Genomic DNA, 15,223 nt, shown 5'->3' on the forward strand with positions numbered 1-15,223 from the left:
ATAGAGAAAACGCCACTTGACGAAAAAATAAGGTATGCACTTTTTTATATTTTATATATGTATATATATCATATGATATCTAGATTGACTCTAAATCTAATTTTACTAAATATATTTTTTAATTTTGCGCAAAATTTACATAATTTTTACATAATAAATCATATAAAAAATAAAATTATTAATTAAATATAAAAATAATTATAAAATTTAAAATGATTATTTTAGTAAAGATTTCAAGACAAATTTAGTGAAAATCGCACTTCTACGGTTCTACCTCAATTTTTTGGGAAAAAGATTAGGATTGTGAGAAAAAGTTTTAAGTTGCATATTATATATTATAATGAGACAAAGTTGACAAACCAAGGCCCTAAACATTGACTTTTGCCCCTATTTATCATGCTTTTTCAACCCTCTTTTAATCCTTCTAATTTATTATTTAATATATATAGTACTGTGTTTCCATGAGAGACGAGAACTGAACTCTTATCCTTTTTTCTGTAAATTCATTCTCTTCTTCAGTGTCATTTCTGAAACTGGAATCTGTATCTTCTTTTAACTTCCTTGAGAATCCCCATATCTTCTTTTCAGCTTTTTCATCTCACTTTCTTTAAACACAACCCTTTAAAGTCACCTAACACCTTTTCAATTTGCTCTTATTTTTATTTTAGATTCAAAATAACAGCAGACCACCATGGATGTAAGTTGTGTTTCTCTTCTTGTTTGAATCTCTTCTTTAAAGCTAAATCTAAGGTGGGATTTTTCTTGTTTTGTCTGTTTAACTAGGATTATAATTGCAAGAGAAGTGGGCAGATTCCAGCATTTGGAGACTGGGATCATGCAACTGAATTGCCCATAACTCAGTACTTTGAATCTGCTCGAGAAGCTGGTTTGATTGGTTTCAGCTCTTCATCAGCAAAACCCAAACCTTATCTTACTGTTGATTTGAAAACCAAACATCCTCGTAATCATGTTCCTGTTAGAAAGGTTAGCTAGCTCTTCTTCTTCTTCTTCTTCTTCTTCTTCTTCTAAGAATCTTGCTGAATTTGAGTAAGAGAATGAATGGGGTTTGGTATAATATTTAGCAGGTGAGTAGAGTGAAAGAAAAGCGAGAAGGCAGCGGCGGAGGAGGACCGCTCGTTACGGAGGAAAAGAAGGCGGGGAGAGTTGGTGGCGTGACTGAACCGCCAAGGAAACTCCACTATCAATATCATCATCGACATCCCCACCACCATGTGCCTAACAATATTAATGATTGCAATAAGCAGCATGGAAACGATGTCGTTCCTCCTAAAAGATTGCCTGTTGATGAAGATCTCTACAAAATTACCCCTGAAATCCTCCATTCTTCCAAGCCTGTAAGTGCCCTTCCCATCTCATTTTTTGTAATGTTTCAATTTTATTTATTAGTAGAAGTAACACAAGCAGATTTTAAAATCATGCCTTCACCAATAGGACAATGAAAGGGGTTAAATTTTATTACTTTTAACTTTTCCTGTACTAAACTATGAAAAGGTGTATTAATTTTAAGTATAAATAATAATAATAAAAAAATAGGATTTTGTTTGGACAAAAATTAAAGCTAAGTGTTTATTTGGATGTAACGAGTTTATTTGAATGAATTAAAATTATAAAGTTTATGATAAAATTAAGGGTTTTTTAAACTTAAAATTTTTCATGTTATTTTTTAAATATGATGCATCCAACATATTATTGTATATGTAATCTCATATCAGTTTATTATTACTTATTAAACTAACAATTTAGTTAATAAATTAACAACGGTCATTTGAATCAAGACTAAAATTTAAAAATTCAAAAATTATAAAGACTTAAATGATATAATTGGAGAAAATAGACTAAATATAGAACTGCATATATAGTACAAGAATAATAATTAAATTTAACCAAACAAATTTAATTACTATTGTTTGTATCAAGAATAAAATTTCAAATTTTAAAAAATATAAGAACCAAAAGTGACCAATTTCAAAAAAAAGAGAGACTGAAATTAATCAAATTAAATTATAAAAATTAAATTTATAACTTTCGAAAAGTACAAATACAAGATTTTACCTTCTCTTTTTTTTACTGATGAGTTAGCAAATGTTAAATGAATTCTAAGGGTTCATTTCTTATATATATATATATATATCTATATCATCAACGACAAACATAAAAAATAAAATCTCTAAGGCAAATATAACTGTCATTAAAGTTTTTTTTTTCTGCCAATGTATTAAGATTAAAATTCACATAATAATTATTTTGAACTTGCATTATTTATTAAATTACTTTTAAAATAGATGGAAAAGTTAATCTCTATTAACTCTACTGTGTAACATCCATATGTTAATCTACATGTATATAATGTTAGTAATTAATTAATTTTTTTAAAATTTAAAAATATTTTTAAACTTTTTTAATAATTTAAATATTTTTATAAATTTTTTAAAATTTTAAAAATTAATTAATTATTGAAGTATACACCACATCAACAAAGTTAACCAAAATTAATTTTTCTTCTCATTTGAAGTAATTTGATAAATAGTACAAAAGATTAAAATAAGATCAATTAAATGAAAAAGTAAATTTATCATTTTTTTATATATAAAATTTAAAAACTAAATAAATGATTATGCCACCAATATTTAATCTAAAGAGGCGGACGGAAAAAGTGACCCTTCAAAGATAATATTATAGTCAAGATTTTGGAACAAATATTTTTTACTCCAACATAAGATCCGGATCATTGTTTTCTTTCTCAAAGAGATACATTAGTAAAATTTGGCAATAAATATTTTTCGTGAATAAAATATATGTCAAACTTTATTATCAAGGTTCTTAAGTAATATGAATTATCATACATAATAAATTCCTTTTCTTTATAAATCTCTTTCTTTATTTTTTTATTTTAATATTTAGTCGAGTTGATTTTATCTATCAACTAGATTTAAATTTAATTATGAAATACGGAAAAAATATATTTCTCTTATAAAATAAAAAATATTACATTTTATTTTTTTATATATAAAATTTTAAAAATTAAGTACATAATAAAATTTGAATTTAAAATATCTTTATCTTCAACATTTTATTTTTATTTATATAAAATCAATATTTTACTTTTATTTATATAAAATCAATTTTTATTACATATTTTTTTTCGCAATCATCAATAATATTTAAAAGAAATAACGTTAAAGTTATATACTATATATAGGGAAGCAGTTAGTAATTGTTGAAATTCAAGTTAAGTAGAAGTAAAACAAAAATAAAAATAAAAGAGAAGCTAAAATATAACTAACATAAACAAACTTTGTTCATAACAAAAGCTATATACGACCGTGTGATTACAATATATTGTAATGCACCCATAATGCTCTTATAGAGAGACTCATCTTCCATGGGGCTTCCAACATGGGCTGACAAACTGCATGTTGTGACCATTGGGGTAGGTGATCCTTTAAATTTATTCATCATACTTCTTTGAAGTAAATCGAGGATATATTTTCTTTGATTAAGAAAAAGACCTTTTAGAGTGTAGGTTACCTCAATTCCTAGAAAGTAGCTTAACTTCCCCAAATCTTTGAGGGCAAATTGGGAGTTCAACAAACAAATAAACTCATCCACAAGTCGTATGTTGTTTCCAGTGATGATGATATCTTCTACATAGACCAACACATAGATAAGAATAGTGCCAAACTGTTGAACACACAAAGATGCATCAGACTTGGATACCACAAACTTGGCAAACACCAAATATTCCTTTAGCTTGCAAAACCAAGCTCTAAGGGCTTGTTTAATATCATAGAAAGCTTTCCTTAACTTGCAAACTAGTTGTTGACTATCACAATGTTTCTCAAACCCTAGTGGTTGCAACATATAAATGTCCTCAATTAAGTCACCATTTAAAAGCACATTATTTATATCAACTTGTCTGAGAGGCCATCCAAATGTAATAGCCAACGCGATGACCACCCTGATTGTTGTAGGCTTGACAACGGGGCTAAAAGTCTCTTGGAAATCGATACACGTCTGTTGAGAGTAACCTTGAACTACGAATTGCCCTTTATATCGTGCAATAGACCCATCAACATTCTTTTTCACTTTGAAAATCCACTTACACCTTACTACACATATATCTGGAGGTAGTTGAACTAAATCCTAGGTTCGATTTTGAATCAACGCATCAAATTCCTATTGAGCTCCTTTTTGTCTATGCTTCGCTTTGAAAGGCTTCTTCAATAGTCAACGGTTCTTTGTCAGCAAGCCATGTTGAAAACACTTTCGACTTGAATACCCATTCTTCGATCTTGTCTACATGGGATGTATATTTGAATAAACTAGTTTGTCAAGAATAGTATCACATTGATCATCATAGTTTCAGTTTTGACTAGGCCTTCACTTTGACCATTACTATTTTGAGTTGGACTAGAACCTTCACATGAAACCTCCCTATTCGTAGGGAAATTGGAGCCTTCACCTGGAACTGGACCAGCACATAAATCATCACATTGACTAGAAGATCTGAATAAGGAAGATAACCTTTCAGGAGGTAAAGAATCATTATGAGGAAATAACAAAGAACTACCAGAAGTAGCAGGAACTAAGTGGCACATGAGATCGTATAAGACCATCAAATGATAGAAAAGTAGAACCAGAACCTGACTGTGTTGAGAGAGCCAAAGGAAAAATGGTCTCATCGAATACAACATGACGAGACATAAAAACCTTGCCATAATCACCAAAACACTTGAAACCTTTATGATTAGAGATAAATCCAAGAAAAATGCACCTTGTTGACCGAAACTGCAGTTTATGTTGACTGTACGGCCTTAGGTAAGGAAAAAATGCACATCCAAATACTCAAAATTGACAATAAGTTTGTTTAGCTTCATATAGCTTCTCATAGGAAGTTTATCCTTGTAATGATTCAGTTGGCAGCCGATTTATCAAGTGTATAGCATGCTTAAAGGCATGAGACTAGTAATTCAAAGGAACTGAAGCTTGAGCCATAAGTGTAAGCCCAATTTTTACTACATGTTAATGCTTCCTCTCAACTACCCTATTCTGTCCTAAAGTGTGAGGACAAGTAACCCGATGTTGAATGCCATTTCAAGATAGAACTGTTGCAAATGAGTGATACTCACCTCCCCAATCACTTTGAAAACTTTTTATGTGGTAACCAAATTGCACTTCAATATACTTTTTGAACTGAATAAAATAGCTCAAAGCTTCTAACAGACTCTTGAGAAAGTACAACCACGTATACCTACTATACATATCAACAAAGGACAGATAATAGAAAAAACCCATTTGATTTCATTTGTGTTGGTCCCCAAAAATCCTAGACTACCAGTTCAAAAGAAAAAGAATAGATTGTACTGGATGAAGAAAAAGGCAGCTTGTAAACTTTGCCTAGCTGACACGCATTACATACTTGTGACAACTTTGCTTTATTGAAATTAATATTACAATTGCATAACATTTGAGTAAGAACTCTAGGACAGGGATGGTCAAGCCTCTTATGCCATATTTCAAAACATTTGGACCTCAACATTAAACACACATGTGGAAAGATTCGAACCAAAAGTAGCTTTAGGAGCACCTGAATGTTCACCAACAGTTGAAGTGTCAAACTTGTAAAGCCCATTATGCATGTGGCCCACAGTAACGTGATCCCTATCTGAATATCCTTTACAAAGCAATTGAAAGGGTGAAACTCAAAATAAACCCTATTTTCCTTAGCAAATTGGCCAACTGAAATCAAATTCCTGCAAATAGTTGGGACATGCAAAACATTCTTAAGCTGCAAAACCCTAGAACTAGTAAATACAGCAAAAGAACCTATATTGGTAATAGGATCAGAATGACCATTTCCTATCGACACCTTACTCATACATGTATATGGCACAACATTTGTGAGCACAGACATATCATTTGTCACATGATTTGTTGCTCTTAAGTCTGGATACCAATCTTGATTAAGAGGAGTGTTAAAGTAACCTCGACTGTTGTTCTTAGCACATGTTTTTGAAGAGGGTTGTTTATTGTGGGATATAGGAGCCCCACAACATGTCTACATATTAAACATTAAGGCAATAGACTAGAATAGTTTTAAATTTTTGAACCATTTTGATTATCGAAACATAATAGTTGACTGACATTGACTGACCCTGTTCATTAGGTAATCTAGAAAATTTTTATCAAACCTATAGTAACAATTTTGTACCACATGGCCAACCTTACCGTACAACTGACACTAAGGCCAAGAGTGAGTAAATCTGCCTCCACGCCCCCTGCCACGATAAGTACCTCTACTTCCCCCTTTATGTTTAAACCCTTGATTGTAATTTCTTGAATAATCACTCAAAGAATCTTACTTTGAACAATTATTACCATAATATTTCTGTCTATTTATCAAGTTAGCCTGTATGGGCACATCAGTAACTATCTCCAACTATCTTGTTTCACAGTCGAGGAGCATCTTAGTTAACATGTCAAGAGACACATGAGTCGCTGATGCAACAACCCTAATAGATTCGTACTCAGTCGAGAGACCTGTCAAGGTTATGCTGACCTATTCTTGATCAGACACCATGTTACCTAGAGTAATCAAACTATCCCACATATTCTTTATCTTAAAAAGATACTCCTTTATAGTAAGTTGACCCCTTTTTTTGAGAATACAAGACATGACATAAGCTGGATATTTTGATGCTAGAATTTGCAACAAACCTCCTTTGAATAGTCGACCACACCTCAAAACTAGGAAATATCCTTGCAGATCATATTTTTCAAGTATCAAAAGAATCTAATGCTTCCACAGGAGAAAATTATCCTCACCTTGTTTGACAGTGTCATGCTTGGGAAAGTGTTGCATCTTCTTGGAGAAAACACAAGAAGTTGATCCTGACTCAGTATGCGAAAGATGTGTCTGACCACCTATGTTTAAAGAATGACATGGACTTTCAGACCTTGGAACCACCTCTGGAGCCATGAAAACCTTCTCAAAACTAACTTACTTCACCAAGAAATCCTAGCTCTCAATACCATATTAGAAGATAGAAAGATCTAGGAAAACCTTCTTTATTGAATAAACTTTCATGCTGATACAACTATACTAACCTTCATATTTAATGTAGCGAATGATAACTGAAAACATTTAATAACTGTTAACTATCTTATCAGTTAACTGTAGCTAAAAACCTTAACTGCTAACAACCCTAACAGTTTCTTTTCTTATTCCATAAGAATGGTTAAAACAAATTGACCCAATAAAGGAGGTATTCTCATAAGAAACTCAACCTTCATATAACACCCCCAAACTCGGCCTAGACATTATGCTTGAATTTGGCGATGTCACATGATAACGTTTGAAACTAAGTTGCTACGATAAAATAATTTCCATTGGTATTCAATCATTACTTATCTAGTCAATCGTTTTTACAAGTTTCGTTACGGAAGCTTTTAAAAGTCGTTTTGAGTAAATCGTATGTTTAGAGAAAACTTTACCTTTTTGGAAACCGATTTATTAAACGTCTTAGTAGTTATAAATTCATAAAAATTAAGTAATAAACCAAATTAAGGAAAAGTCCCAAAAATTTCGCAAATTTACATAAAAAATTAACCCAAAAAATAATTAAGATTTACATACCCAAAGTTGAAATCAAAATAGTGTAAATACGTGTGGCCACTGTCAAGTCCTCCGTTGCACCACTCCGTCATGTCTGGGGATTACCTGTACAGATTAAATAGAAGGGAGTGAGTTTATGTAAACTCAGTGTGTAATTCCCATGGAAACAATAGACAGTAAACAGATAATCACAGTCTGGGCCTAAGCCCTTTTCAATATCAATATCAGTATCAGTTTGGCCTTAGCCTATCTCAGTAACAGTAAGCATTAGAGCCTTAGCCCATCTTAGAAACAGACATGCAATACAAAATCCTACCCAACTAGCCTCTACACTCCGTCTCCGTCCAACCCTACACTCCATGTAGGGATATAATCAACCCACCCATCCCTACACTCCAAATAGTACTGAATGGGACACTAGACAGTGATTTGCAACTGAGCTGCCAGTAAGTTAGACTCGAAGTCTTTTAATACACTTCTTCTTATCAAAATAAACCCATCCCCGTGCAATGCAACATACATAAATGACATGCTATCTCACAATAACAGTACATACAATTTTCAGTTCAATGTAATAATGCCATGCTCAATTATATATATTCATACAATAGTTAATCAGTCGTTTCCTACAATTACGGGTTTGGGTAAAGCTTACCGACCCTATAGTAGGTTCATAGTCGTCTCGGGTGACCCGTGCAACCTTAGCATCAAAATAGTGAAAATAGGCCCACAAGCCCATGTTGTCAGCCCATGTGGGCCCACACACCCATGTGGCCCACATGGCCCAATATGGCCTTGGCCGTGTAGATCACACAGCCTAGCTCAGATATACCACACACCCGTATGCCTACAAGGCCCAAATTGGTCGAGCCTGTATGTCGCACACAGCCTCGCCCAGTCATCACAAGGTCGTATCATGCACACACGGCCTAGCTCGTCGCTCACACACCCGTGTACCGTCACACGGCCTACCACACAAGCAACTACACGCCCGTGTGGAGTCGACAATAAGCTTTTTTGACTTTTTGTCAAACCCTATTTTCTACGTTTCGGGTACACACCTGGTTCGATTTCAATGCGTAATCACTCTCGAGCACTCCAGAATCTATATTCGACAATAAAAAGCCCAATTTCATTCACTTAATCCAAATTGCTAAGAACAAACAATTCTCAAAAACCATCGACAACTTTACCTCGCTTAAGCAACCCCAATTCCGCACAACCACCGCGTCAATAGGGATCCACCAGCCCCTTAATTTGTGCCTAAACAGACAGTAACTCTGGTCAAATGAATATTCATTGAATAAATTGAAAAGAACTCACTTATCACTTACCAACATATGAACTACGTTGCACAAATATGACAAATCGAGAACGAAGCTAAAAAGAGAGAGGAAGGAAAAGGCAGATTCAGCAAATAGAAAGGGAAATTCGGCAGCAAGGGAAGAATGGAGAGGAAAAACGACAGAGATTTTGATAGAAACACAAATTCAAAAGTAAAGAAAATAAAATAAAATCCTGATAACCCCCAACATCCCTTAATTTTCTCCCTTAATTCCCACTACACAACCACTACTCAGAATCCCTCTATGACACAACTCTAATTCGAAACTGAGTAAAAATAATACCCTTGCTTACGCAGGGATTCAAACATAGGACCTCCAACTTATCAACACTCCACTTAATCACCAAACTAGCGGGCATTTTCTGATATATTTTACCAGCAATTAAACTTAAGCCTACTGAGTAGGGTTTAGCCTTTATTTTGAAAAGAAACCAAAATTTACCCAAGGTAAGGCTTGAACTTAGGACCTCTTACACACACTCAGAACATTTAACCACTGAAGTAGATACGCAATTGTTTGACAAACACACAAAAATAATTATAAAGTATTTTTAGGGCGTTACAACTCTACCCCCTAAAAGAAAATTTCAGCCTCAAAATTTTACCTGATCAGAACAGATGAGGATAATGCCGACGCATCGCATCCTCAGGCTCCCACATGGCCTCGTTAGAGCTATGATTACGCCATAAAACTTTAACCAGTGGGATAGACCTCCATCTCAGAACCTTTACGTCACGATCCAATATATGAACCGACTCCTCCTCGAAAGTCAGATCTGGCCAAACCTCGATCTCCTCTACTGGAACAATAGAGCGATAGCGCCTCAACATCGAGACATAGAAAACATCATGAATTCGATCCAACCCTAGAGGTAGCTCTAACTTGTAAGCAACCGGTCCCACTCGTTTCAGTATGCGATAAGGCCTAATAAACCTATGGCTCAGCTTGCCCTTTCGTCCAAGTCTCAGTACCTTCTTCCATGGTGAGACCTTAAGAAAAATGAAATCTTCCACAGAATACTCGATCTCGTGTCGCATCAAATCTGCAAAAGACTTCTGTCTGTCAGACGTTGCCTTCAATTGATCCCTAATCAATTGAACCTTATCTTCAATTTTGGAGACCATCTCAGGACCCAGAACACGTCGCTCGCCCAACTCGGTCCAACATAAAGGCTTGCGACACTTACGACCATACAGAGCCTCATAAGGTGTCATCCGTATACTCAACTGGAAGCTGTTATTATAGGCAAACTCAGTTAACGGCAAATAGTCCTCCCAACTGCCTCAGAAATCAATTACATAGCTCCTCAACATTTCCTCCAGTATCTAAATCACCCTCTCAGATTGACTATCTGCCTGAGGATTGAAAGCAGTACTAAAGTCCAACCTTGTACCCAAAGCTTCATGTAGTTTCTTCTAAAACCAAAACGTGAAACGATGATCCCTATCAGAGATGATCGAAACAGGTATCCCATGCAGTCTCACTATCTCAGACACATACAATTTAGCTAACTTCTGTAGAGAGTAGTTGGTACAAACCGGTATGAAATGAGCGGACTTGGTCAATCGATCTGCGACAACCCATACAAATCCTTCTTAGTGGGTGTCAGGGCTAACCCACTAACGAAGTCCATAGTCACTCTCTCCCACTTCTAAAGTGGAATCTTGATTGGCTACAACAAACTCGAAGGTAATCGATGCTCAGCCTTAAACTACTGACAAGTCAAACGTTTACCCACGAAGTCAGTAACCTCTTGTTTAAGTCCTAGCGACCAGTATAACTCATGATTATCACCTTGTAGACTAGTTTGTTAAACTGCTAATACAAATGATTCTTCATTTAATTGAACCCGATTTGAAGATATGTAAAGTAATCAAATAGTCACCTTATTAAAAGTAGAATGGTTGGATTGATCAGAATCTAATCTTTCATCAGAGCTAAATCTGTTTGCAATTCAATTCAAGAAATCACCATAAAGAATTTATCCATCTACTTCACTTGATCCACAAAGTTTTTAGTAAGAGGTATAAGAACATTGAATTCATCCTTCAAAGATTCAACTTCACCCAAAGAACTTGTCATATCTTGTTGATTTTGCTACAATTAGACAAGATTGGAAACAACTTTGTAGATTTATCAAATATCATTGGTATATAAATTATTAGCCTTGGTTCAAACTTTGTAACACATTTTGCAAGACTAAAACGAAGTAAGTTTGGCTCGAGAGATTGCCACAACAAGCTACATAATTGGGCATGAAGTTTAGCCTAAGTATCCTTACTCTTTTCATCAACAACATTAACATATTTTTCGAGATGATCTTGATAACCTTGATCTATAAACCACAACTCAACAGAAGCGACCCAAGAGACATAATTAGTACTATATTAGAGTTTGACAATAGTAATAGTAGGAGAATTAAAGAATGCAAAGAAGAAGGGATTAGTAGAACTTGAAAGATCCAAAAACAAAATAGAAGGAAAATTAATTAAAAATAGAAGTTATGGTTGAAATGGTATGGGGAGAACGCCATTGGGGATCATGGAATGGTGGTCCAAGGGTTCCACACGCGCTCTCACGTGCTCGCGTATAGAAGAGGAGTAGAAAACTTGTAATGGCGCATGAGGGCTACCGCGTTGATTTTGGCAATGGGGTTTTAATCAAAGGGTCGATAAGGACTGGGCAATTCAATGGTAGGGGCAATCAAAGTTGTTGGCTTTGGCACCATGTAAAATTGATAGAAAGAGGGGGGAATAAGAATTTATTAAAGTTTTTGTAGTGGCTATTACAACTATGAAAATTTAGAAGAAAAGGGGGAAAAGTAAGGGAAATAGAGAGGAGAAAAGAGAATAATAATTTTAATATGTTTTCATCTATACACGCACCCTAATACATAACTTATTTATACTAGTAGATATACATACAAAAAAGGAAAGTCAAAGATTATACAACCTAATTATGTGCTAGTCAATCCTTAAAATCTCTATATAGTAATCAAAATATTATTATCAATAATATAAAATCATTCACATGCTCTAGGTTAGAAACTTTTTGGATGAAAATCATATTTGTAGCATTTATTCCTGTCGACATAGTTTTGTGGACAAAGAAACTCTTGATGAGAGCAATCACTTCATCTTTGATTATGTCCCAATATTTTTTTTATAAAAGATGATCATAAAGCCATTAGAGCCTCGGCCAAATATCGCCTAGGGCCAAATATCGCCTAAGATGAAATAGTGCTTCTTGAATTTCTTTAGGTAACACGTCCTTTTGTAATAATTCATTCATTTCATCAAAGTATTTCCTTTTGACATCCTTCAATATTTCATCAATTACACTATTTGGCATAGACTTGAATTTTGTAAAATGGTTCAAAAAATGTTTTTCACATTCGTCTACTCTTCTTCCCATTCTTCTACTTTGCTTCTCGTTCCCTTATAGGCTTTTAAAATTTGAAAAAGGCATTATTCCACCTATGGTTAGCAGTAGAAGCATGAAAGAATCTTTTGTTTCTTTCACCAAAGTTAAGCCATTCACTTATTGCTTGAACAAGTAGTGCTCTTCCCTTAGCCATAAAACATCAAGTTTTTTTTTAGGATCAAGGATCTTCATTTTTTATGTAGAACTTAGAGGCTTATACTATAGTTTATCTATGTTCTTAGTTAATCTTTCTCCTTTTTTGGGTATCTAAACTTTTTTTTTGCTCCACTCAATCAGCTTTTGTTTAGTTACATCCATTCGAGTGTAAAATTGATCATTAGGAAGGCTGTCAGTATGCGTCTATGTATGCTTTATAATATAGTCTATTTTAGGATCTAATGTCCATTTGTATTCAAATTTGAAACCTTTCATGTTTTTTTTAGTGTGCTTCAAAAAGATGACAATTGGTTTATGATCAGATTCTATCATTAGTTCAGCTTTGCTAAAGACATTAGGAAACAGATCACTCAATGGGATATTAAAGAAAAATATATCAAGCTTTTTTCCTAAATGAACTCTATTGTTAAACCATGTCAGACCAACCCTACTCACAATGAGTTCCATAAGATCGCAACCTTCAGTGCATCCCTCAAAGTCTTTGCAAGAATTGAGAACAACTAGCCTCCCACCTTTCTTTTTCTTTTGTTGGAATTTAACAACATTAAAATCCCCCATGTTGCACCAAGTTACATTCACACCCAAACTGAGGCATGCAACAGTATTTAAGACTCGTTTCCTATTCTCTTTTGGGGGATGCCATAAAAGAAAGTTCACCACCATGGTAGCTTTGATTGCCAATTGATGCTAGTGTGAATTTTTTTTATCAAAGATTAGAACCTCCATTCAAATATCATTAGTCCAATACAGTGCAAGTCCTCTTAACAAACCTTTAGGGCTCACATAGAAGCCCCATAAAATTCCATTTTGTATTTGGTCCTGTCCATTTTATCTTCATTCTATTTTATTTCCATAAGGAACACAATACTTGGTTAGTTTCTTGTTAAGGAGCTTTTTAAGAGACATTGTAGCTGTCAATTTTCCTAACCCTTGGGCATTCCATGCCAACATACTCATACAAAACAATAGCCAAAATCATAGTCACAAATCAGATAAAAAACAAATAGAGTACCTAAACGACAAAGGAACAATCAAAAAGTAATTAAAGGTGAAGGAACTATTAAGTACTTACAGTAACATCTCAAATCATCTCGTGTTTTCTTAGATATTTCAATGAACACCTTCTAAGCATGAGTATCACTTTCATCCTCTCATACAATAAACCATTAAACATAAACCTTCCCTGGGAAAGTAAACCCCAAATGATATTTCATATATGCTTAGTGGAGAGAGGGGAGATCATACATGAAGGACAAGAGAGTGAGGAAAAGATGCAAAATAGAAATCAAAACTGGTTGAGCTTCAACATGGGGAAGCAAAGAATGCTTAGCTAGAATGGCATTAGGAAAATTTTATGGTTGAGGAATTTGGTAGGTGGGTCTTATGCATTTAGGGCAAAGGAAAGAAATGATCGGGAACAGAACCGATTAGAGAATTCCTACTCTAGAGAGAGAATGGAGAGTTTTTTATATGCATTACAAGCTTTTCGACTTTGTCCGAAATGTTGATGTCTTTTTACATAGGATGTTTTTTTAGTTATTTACTATTTAGAACAATAATAAAATATTTTTAATAATTTTTTAATTGATTTAATGTTCAATTAACTTGTAACACCAATTGAATCGAGCATATTAAATTTGTAAAGATAAATAAAATATAAAAAAAAAAGTAAGTTCGGATTTTTATTTTAATTATTAAGTTTAGGTCTAAATTGAATGGAACATATTTGCCTCGATATAAATAATAAAAATAATATTTAAAAAATGTTATTTTAAAAGAACAAAATGAAGCTATGGATGAAGTTAAAGGGTCCAATGAAAAGCATGAAATTATTTGTTGATTTTGAAAAGTGATTCTAACATGTTTATTGTTTTTTAAAATGTAGAAAAAAATGTCAGGATTCTTTTCATGCTTGCTTCCAGCTTGTGCAACATCAACTACTTCTGAACCTGATTTGGCTTGAAATAAAATATTTGTCTTCCCAGAAATTTTATATTTATATTAGAAAGAGAAAATGTAGTTATAATCTTAGTGCTTTATTACTTTTTGTTTTCATCAAACATATTAGCTTCTACTTGAGGGAAATGGCTATGAAAATGGTGATTTTACCCTTATTTAAATGACACCATTTTCTTTTCATTAATTGGAATTTAATTCCTGATAACCATAAAAAATCAATTGAATTTAATTCAATTAAACAAAATTAACCGATTTATTGTATTAAATAAATTTTGATATTTTAATGTTAACGGTTATCGGATATGTTTAATCTTCTTAGTTTTTATGCTTTTCTTATAATTTAGTATGTTCTAATTTTTTTTGTTCCATTAAAATATGGGTAAACTATCAAAATATTCACTTTTGTTTGTCTCAGGTTATATTTTAGTTACTTATGTTTGAAATGTTACATTTTAGTTACTTCCGTTACCGTGTTGTAACATTTTAGTCACTGAGCGTTAATTGTCGTTAACGATGTAACAATAAGCTAATGTAATACGTTAAATAGCCATTTCAAACGAAAATGTTAGGTTAAATTATACAACTAGTCTCTATATTTTTTTCCTTTTGAGCAATTTAATTTTTTTTCTTTTATGTTATTTGAACTTTCCTTTTTTTTTCATTCTATTCTCATTCTCCCTCT

General features: G+C 33.4%; 1 protein-coding gene across 2 annotated transcripts; it reads left to right on the forward strand.

Annotated features, from left to right (window-relative positions):
• Positions 1 to 361: 361 nt before the first annotated feature.
• LOC107893820 (uncharacterized) lies at positions 362 to 14,859 on the forward strand. Of its 2 annotated transcripts, none has more exons than XM_016818909.2 (4): positions 362 to 697; positions 784 to 984; positions 1,083 to 1,355; positions 14,468 to 14,859. In XM_016818909.2, exons 1-4 carry the CDS (start codon positions 692 to 694, stop codon positions 14,543 to 14,545), a joined length of 558 nt encoding a protein of 185 aa, XP_016674398.1. In that variant the 5' UTR covers positions 362 to 691; the 3' UTR covers positions 14,546 to 14,859. The 2 variants fall into 2 exon arrangements, with proteins under 2 accessions (XP_016674398.1, XP_016674397.2); XM_016818908.2 differs by having other exon boundaries at positions 387 to 697; positions 1,086 to 1,355; positions 14,468 to 14,846.
• The last annotated feature ends 364 nt before the right edge of the window (positions 14,860 to 15,223 follow it).

Source organism: Gossypium hirsutum, chromosome A13, assembly GCF_007990345.1.
Source record: "Gossypium hirsutum isolate 1008001.06 chromosome A13, Gossypium_hirsutum_v2.1, whole genome shotgun sequence".
Taxonomy (NCBI): domain Eukaryota; kingdom Viridiplantae; phylum Streptophyta; class Magnoliopsida; order Malvales; family Malvaceae; genus Gossypium; species Gossypium hirsutum.

What these genes read in the sequence shown, in the direction of transcription:
- LOC107893820 (XM_016818909.2), top strand. An exon ending in ATCATGTTCCTGTTAGAAAG is followed by an intron (nt 985 to 1,082) that starts GTTAGCTAGCTC and finishes TATAATATTTAG; the next exon opens with CAGGTGAGTAGAGTGAAAGA. An exon ending in TCCTCCATTCTTCCAAGCCT is followed by an intron (nt 1,356 to 14,467) that starts GTAAGTGCCCTT and finishes TTTAAAATGTAG; the next exon opens with AAAAAAATGTCAGGATTCTT.